Raw genomic sequence first — 7706 nt, forward strand, 5'->3', positions numbered from 1 at the left:
GCTGCTTGTGAGGAAGCGCTCTGTCTGGAGAAGTAGAGCCAGGGTTTAGCTGCACAGGCAGGGACAGGTCATGTCACTGCTCTGAGCCTCATTTTCCTCACCTGTGAAGTGTGGGGTTGAGGACGGGGCTGAGGATGTGCTTTGATCCTGCCCTGCTTTTTATCCTCTGTGCGTTTGTCCTTCCCAGGTCTTTCCCAGGGAGGTCATCAACTACACAGCTGAGAACATCTATAAGTGGGCCTTAGAAAACCGAGAGCTGCTCCTTCGATGGCTGCGGCCACATGGCGGCAAGAGTCTCCTGCTGAACAATGAACTGAAGAAGGGACCAGCACTTCTTGTATTTATACCTTTTAATCCCTTAGCCGAAAGTCATCCTTTAATAGATGAGGTAAGAGTCATAATGGTAAAAGGTGTCTCATGAGGAGTCGGAGAAACTCATTAACTTAGCCTTTTCTCATTCCGCGATCAGAGTAGTTTCCCCTAGCCGCCGAGCAGCCTCCAGGAGCAGCTGCTGCGTTTCTGTGGCGTTACTTCTTTCTCCTGTAAGTGAGCAGGAGAGCCCGTGCCTTGGGTAGGACTCACCACAGCCTCTCTGGCCACATTACTGACAGCTGCTCAGGTCTGCTGAGTCGGAGGGGACAGGGAAGGCAAACTGTGCCTCTCTGGAAAAGGACCAGATAGATGGCTCTCTTCCTGCGGTGACGGATGCCCGGGAGAGGGGCAGAGGGGATGGTAGGGTTTAGTATGGCCTTTGGGATTCTGTTGTCGCGGGGGTTTGATCAGACTGTTGGCCCTGGCCACTCTCAGCCCAGCAGGCAGCAGCAGTGGTGGTGACCTTGGGATCCCATGTTTTTCTAAACCTTGCATGTCTCACAGAGCAGTTTTCGGAGACAACCGCCATCAGGAGTCAGCCCCTCCCTGCTGCCTTTTCTGCTTCATCTGGTGCATTCGCTGTCTCTGGGTGTGAGTTTATTTTATACATGGGATTGTTCGAGGCACTTAGAGCAATAACAATCAGCCGAGAACGCCTGGGATTGCTAAATTGGATTTACTGGGAGTTTTATTTTTTCCTTCCCTCAAGGATCCCTTAATTGGCCAAAACCAATTTCAGGCAGCCAGTGAATCACTGGCCCGGCTGCCTAGATGCTGCCTCTCCCAAGCCCTCCACATGAGCCTGATGGCCTGCTTTCCTGAAAGGGAGCCTGCTTTCCTGAAAGGGAGCCGGGAGGCAGGATTCTTCTTTCCTGAGGGAACCGGGAGGCCAGGCCAGACCCCTCACTTGGCTGCTCTGGAGCCTCTTTGTTGAAGTTATTATCCCTGCCGGGGGCCTTCTGAGTGAATGCTGCTACCATGGCTTAGAGGAGGAAAGAAGAGAAGATGAAATAGCTTTGTTTATTCTCTGATTAGGGAGGACTTGAAGTAATAAGACTTAATTTCTTTAGAAAATCTTCACTACACAGTTATTTTATGAACTAAGACACTCTAGTATTAAGAGCCCTTAAAGCTCTTTGTAGGAAAGGTGGGGTTTTCAACCAAGGTATTAGCCATGGTTGTGGATTTTTACTTTAACTTTTAAAGTTTCCTCCTGGAGAATTCTGTCTTGTCTGGCTTGGGCATGTTGGGGTTCTGGGTTGTGTGGTATTTTGTGACTGGAGCCCAGTTCCTCTGGGGGGTTGTGCTTGGATTTAGACACCTGGTGGGAGACACTTGCTTTCCAACTCTTTGCTTCTGGGTGAGTGTCTCCCGCATCTCCCTGTACTCCTCTGTCTTTGTTTATCAAGGTTTTGCCCACAGCTCCTTTCCTCCGGGCTCTTAGTGTCCCTGTGAGGTGAAGAGAGTCCCTTAATCACAGCCTGTGGTTAAACCAGGTGGCATCTTAGTGTTATGGATTACTCAGCCAAGTGCAGTACATTTCCCTGTTCATTTCAGGCCCCTTTAGCAAACGTTTATGGAGCACTGTGCCAGGGAGCCACGGTGGAGAAAAATGGAGAAAGCAGAGCCTTGGTCTCATGGTCTCAGAGGCCTGTCTGGTAGGGGAGCAAGAACCTGCTTGTAATTCAAGGCAGAGTGTGCTCAGCCCTGGGAGGAACTGGAGGAGAGTGGGTGCTGTCCCGGGAAGCTGGGGGCTGGACAGGAGGGAGGCAGGAGGGGGCTGTGGGAGGGATGAGTGTTTTGAGACAGGCCTTCAGGGGTGGCTAGAATTGTGATGGGCTGAGAGCAACTTAAGGGAAGGAATAGCCTGAGCAAAGGCACGGGGGTGGGCAGGGGGCGACGGGTTTAGATATTAGGAAATAGGACAGGTTGTATGGTCTCCATAAAGGACTGATTGAAGAAGACCCAGAAAAAAAACGCTGGAGGAGAGGCTTTTGGGTGTTTCTTTGAGGACTCCAGGATTAATTGTAGCCATCAAAATCTGATAATGGAGCGCTGTCAGCAGAGCTGTGTTACCATTATTAAAGTTTTCCTAGCAGCCGTGTTCCAGAAAAGTGAGAAGTAGGAAGATGCTGAACTTGGACAGTGGTGTTGGGGATGGGAAGTGGGGTGTGTGACCATGGAAAGAGTGACACAGTGACTAGAAGTAAGGAAGTCATCCTTGGGGTTGGGCGGGGTGGGAGGGGTGAACACCTCCCTTACATGAGGGTGGGTTCTAAACTCAAAGGCTCCTTGACCCCAAAAGAATTTAAGCCTTAAGCCTTATTTTTCCATTTATGCTTTTAGGCCCAACTTTGGGCAGGCGATGGAGGAGGCCTGCCTTGTCGAGAAGAGAGTGGTCATTGTAGAGTCGGGGCAGGGGAGTCAGTCAGTAAGGGACGGCCATGTGGGGACTGCCCTGTGAGGCCCAGGCCAGCACCAGGCAGCTGTTCTTCCACACATGTGCCCCACCCTTCCCCCAGGAGAGCACGGCCTGCACCACGCACAGCATCAGGCCCCTGACCCCAGCGTCTCCAGAGAGTCCCGGAGAGCTCATGAGACATCTCAGTGTGCTTATCAAAAGAAATTCTTAGCGCAGCCAGAAGAGACTCTGTGTGGGTTCTTAGCTTGTTTTTTTGAATTATTTTTATTAATTAATTTTATTTTCGGCTGCATTGGGTCTTCTTTACTGCACGGGGGCTTTCTCAAGTTGCAGCGAGTGGGCTTCTTACTGTGGTGGCTTCTCTTGTTGTGGAGCACAGGCTCTGGGCGCACGGGCTTCAATAGTTGTGGCACGCAGGCTCAGTAGTTGTGGTGCACAGGCTTAGCTGCTCTGTGGCATGTGGGATCTTCCTGGACCAGGGCTCGAACCCGTGTCCCCTGCATTGGCAGGTGGATTCTTAACCACTGAGCCACCAGGGAAGTCCCGGGTTCTTAGCTTTCACAGCGCTGCTCTGAGGCGTCCACTGCGTACGAGTCTGGGGGACAAAGGCACCTTGTCCAGACTTACAGATTTCTCCGATTAACGAAAATGGAAGGAAGCATTTATAGTGCAGACATTTAAAGTTTTTTGCCAAATTTTCCTTATTAGTTCACATGAAATTAAATGTGACATCAAGTGATTCATATACGGGATGTAACTGGAGTGCCTTTTCAAAACTGCCTGTTATGAAAAAGGAATATAACAGTAAAAACTGGTTCAGTTTATAGGAGAAAACTAAGAACTCCTCACTTTTCAGGGGCATTAGTGTATAAAATATTTTCTTCACTTAAGAATATCCTTTACACGGCTGCTTTGTTTGTGAGAGACATTAAGAATGAAAGAGATGAGGAAGGAAGACCTCGTAAGTTTTGCTCTCCTCAGTGTACTCCTACTTGGACTTTTCATAAAAATCCATGGTAAATACAGACATCCCCTGGTATCCACATTGGGGTTGGTTCCAGGCCCCCTGCAGATACCAAAATCCAACATACTCAAGTTCCATGTGTAAAATAGCATAGTATTTGTATATAACCTATGCACATCTTCCGTATATTTTAAATCATCTCTAAGATTACTTATGATACCTGATGTAATATAAATGGTATGTAAATAGTTGCCTATGTGCAGCAAATTCAAGCTTTCTTTTCTGGCATTTTTCCCCCTGAATATTTTCGATCCATGGTTGTTTGAATTGCAGATACAGAACCTAAGGATATGGAGGGCTGACTGTACTTGAATTTTTGTGGGTTTTGGTGGGGGGGACTGGGGGTGGTAATCTATTATGTCTTTGAATATAAAGTAGTACCAGGATGGGGCATGAGGGCAGCTGGGCTATTTATGAATCACACGGGCTTGACCTTTTTAGTGTAATGTGCTGTCAGAGCCTTATCCTTTAAAAAGGTCTGAGATGTTTTTGTGCGGGGGGGAAAAAACCAAAACACTGGTTTATCATCTGAAGTAACCATTTTTATGCCGAAGAACTATTCAAACAATCTGTTTTTCTGTACAAACGCATATGTCTTAAATTAACTCTGTCTATAAGTATCATGTGTTATAAAATTTGGGTTTTCTTTTAAATTGGAAAAGCACTTATTAAATGGTTTTCTCACACACAAACACACACACTTTTTTTTTTTTGCGGTACACGGGCCTCTCACTGTTGTGGCCTCTCCTGTTGCGGAGCACAGGCTCCGGATGCGCAGGCTCAGTGGCCATGGCTCACGGGCCCAGCCGCTCCACGGCATGTGGGATCTTCCCGGACCGGGGCACGAACCCGTGTCCCCTGCATCGGCAGGCGGACTCCCAACCACTGCGCCACCAGGGAAGTCCCCCCCCCACACTCTTTAATGAAACAAAATCCTGAGTGACTTGACACCTTTTAACTAACCTTGGTGGGATTTAAGTTAGCACACAGTTCTATTTTAGGGAGTATAAATGCCTTTGGATTATAATGACTTGCTCATCTTTTTCATTGACCTGGGGTGGCTGTTGGGTGGTGAAAGGTACTCAGTTCGGAAATGGAAGAGCCTTGGAATGAAATGTGAAATGTGAATCTAAATGGCTAACACTGGTCTGAGCGTAAAGCGGTTCATCTCCCCAAGAAGCGGGAGCATGCACTTATCCTGAGATGCCCTTCGTTCACCAGCTGTTTATCGACCATTTGTTATGTTTCGGGCTCTGAGCTAGGCTGCGGGGATAGCAGGATAAATCAAACATGGTCCCTGCCCGTGAGGATCCTTAAGCCTGTGGGGAAGAGGGATGTCTTGACAGACAGTTGGGAGACTGTCTGGGAAGGGCTTCTGGGACTAACCCTGAAGATGTAGACTCTTCATGGGGGAGGGTGGGGGTGTTAGCTTTGTTGGAGCAGCCATCCTGGTGCAGGGTCTTGGGGAGAGTGTTGAGGTTTGTCAGATGGAGGAGGCCCCGGCCAGGCCTCTGAAGGCAAGGCATTGTGGAAGGGCCTGGCTGGTCTAAAGGTGGTGGGGTGACACCGGAAAGGCAGACTCAGGTCAGATTATGTTAGGGTTACCCTCCAGGTAATAGGGAGCCGTCGAATGTCATTTAGCAGAGGAGTCTCCTGCTTAGGGCTGTATTTTTAAAAATAAGTGTTGGCAGTGTGGAGGCTCAGTTAAGGCGGGGGAGAGAAAACGGCGGCACTCTGTGACACGTGAGGGCCTGAGTTGAGGCAGTGACTGTGAGGGTGCAAAGGGCGGCCGCTTCGTGATGCTGAAGTCAGAGCTGGCTGGATTGGAGGCTTGGGTGATGCAGAGGAGAAATTGAGGGTTAGCTGATTTTTCCAGTTTGTTGATGCCATTTTCTAGAAAGGGTGGTACAGGGGGAGGAAGGCGAGATGGTTGAGTATGGTTTGGAAGAGGCTGAATTTGTAGCCTCCTGTGAGGCATGAATTTATTTGGAAACATATGCTGTGAAATATTTGATCCACTTGTTAGGTGGATCAACAAGTGGATCAAATATTTGGGAAATTTTTAGACTGTTACTTAAGATGAAGACATCGTCTCGAGGAGTTTTAAGGATGTAAAGGAAAGTGCACTCAACTGGGCGTTGAGATATAAATTCTGTTCCTGGTTCTTCGATGTGTGTCGTGGCGTGAGCCACTTCACCCCATCACGGGGTAGACTGACATCTCCCTCTAAGACCCCTTCCGTCTCTGAACAGGTGGTTCAGTATTTGTTAACAGAGTGACAGGATCTGAAAAATAACCCAAACCTCTTTATTAATAGCTTTTGGTGTGACAGCTTCCTGTTTGATGCTGTGTTTCCAGCCAGGGTTCCTTCTTGTGAATCAGACAAGATGCTTTCCAGGTCTAAGAGCCACGGGGTCTGTCCCTCAGTCACCCCCACACCTCTCATGAGCTCCGCCCTGTGTTTCAGATCACCGAAGTGGCCTTGGAGTACAACAACTGTCACGGGGACCAGGTGGTGGAGCGGCTCCTTCAGCACCTGCGGCGAGTGGACGCCCCGGTGTTCAAGTCTCTGGCGCCTGAGCCCCCGGCCCAGCTGCCGGACCCGCCGCTGATAACGGAGTCCCCCTGCTGCAACACCGTGGTGCTGCCCCAGTGGCACTCCATCTCCAGGACCCACAACGTGTGTGAACTGTGTGTCAACCAGACGGCCAGCGGCCTCAGGCCAAGCTCGGTCGGCATGCCCCAGTGCAGCTTTTTTGAGATGGCAGCAGCTCTGGATTCTTTCTACCTCAAGGAGCAGACCTTTTATCATGTGGCATCAGACAGCATAGAATGCAGGAATTTTCTAAGTTTCTATAGCCCTTTCAGCTACTACACTGCATGTTGCAGGACCATAAACAGGGGCGTGACAGGCTTCATTGATTCTGAACAAGATGTCTTTGAAACCCCGACCATTGCATTTTCTTCCCTTGAGAAGAAATGTGAGGTTGATACTCCAAGCTCCGTTCCTCACATTGAGGAGAACAGGTATCTCTTTCCTGAACTGGACGTGGATAACACAAGCTTCATAGGCCTGAGCTGCAGAACCAACAAGACCCTGAACATCTACCTTTTGGATTCCAATTTATTTTGGTTGTATGCAGAGAGGCTGGGTGCTCCGAGCACTGCTCGGGTGAAAGGATTTGCTGCAATTGTTGACGTGAAAGAAGAGTCTCATTATGTCTTGGATCCAAAACAAGCTCTTATGAAGTTCACCCTAGGTACTGTGGGCAGTTTCCTTCCCCAAACCTAATGCTTTGCTTAACTTAACATAGGTAACTTTTATTTAGGGATCTCATTACGGTTGGCTCTTAGCGCATTTGAAATCTTTAGACTGTAGCTGGTCATAATTTTAAAAGAAGCTAATTTTGTATATTAAATGGAACAGAAACTTCCTAACTCCAAATTTTGGATAAGTTTTTCACTTAGCCCTTGGGGGCTAAGAGTCCAGCGTTCCTGATCGGCAGCGCCTGCCGCATTTCCATGGTGGCATGAGCTGCGGCGGGGGGGAACCTGGCCTCTGTGACAGACAGGGTGGTGGAGAGCGGGTCGGGTGCTAACTCCCCAGGGGCTGATGAACGTGAGTCCCAACAGCGGCTTCATTCGAAAGGTACTTAAACAGAAAGCAGTGAAATGATAGAACCACCTGGCCCCCCTTTTTGTCTCACAGGTTTAACTGTCTAGGCATCAAGGCCACCAGACCTAGTTCTGCTGCTCTTTTATAACAAGTTGAGAAACACTGCTCTGACCTTGGGTGCCTAGATTGTAACAAACAAGTGTCAAGTGCAATAAGTGTCAGGTTGCAAACCAGCAAAAGCCACTTTTTGGGGGGGGGGGCGGGGAAGTCCC

The 7706-nt window shown here is 48.9% G+C and overlaps 1 protein-coding gene across 3 annotated transcripts in view; it reads left to right on the plus strand.

Moving 5' to 3' along the window:
* The window catches only part of TXNDC11 (thioredoxin domain containing 11), a 64033-nt gene that overhangs the window by 44416 nt on the left and 11911 nt on the right, over positions 1-7706 (plus strand). For all 3 annotated transcript variants that reach the window (XM_024744155.1, XM_024744156.1, XM_024744157.1), the window contains 2 exons: positions 188-388; positions 6286-7078. In XM_024744155.1, the coding sequence (XP_024599923.1) occupies positions 188-388; positions 6286-7078 (994 nt within the window). The remainder of the gene's footprint in view (positions 1-187; positions 389-6285; positions 7079-7706) is intronic.

The sequence above is a fragment of the Neophocaena asiaeorientalis genome, unplaced genomic scaffold (genome assembly GCF_003031525.2).
Source record: "Neophocaena asiaeorientalis asiaeorientalis breed wild unplaced genomic scaffold, Neophocaena_asiaeorientalis_V1.1 scaffold91, whole genome shotgun sequence".
Lineage (NCBI taxonomy): Eukaryota > Metazoa > Chordata > Mammalia > Artiodactyla > Phocoenidae > Neophocaena > Neophocaena asiaeorientalis.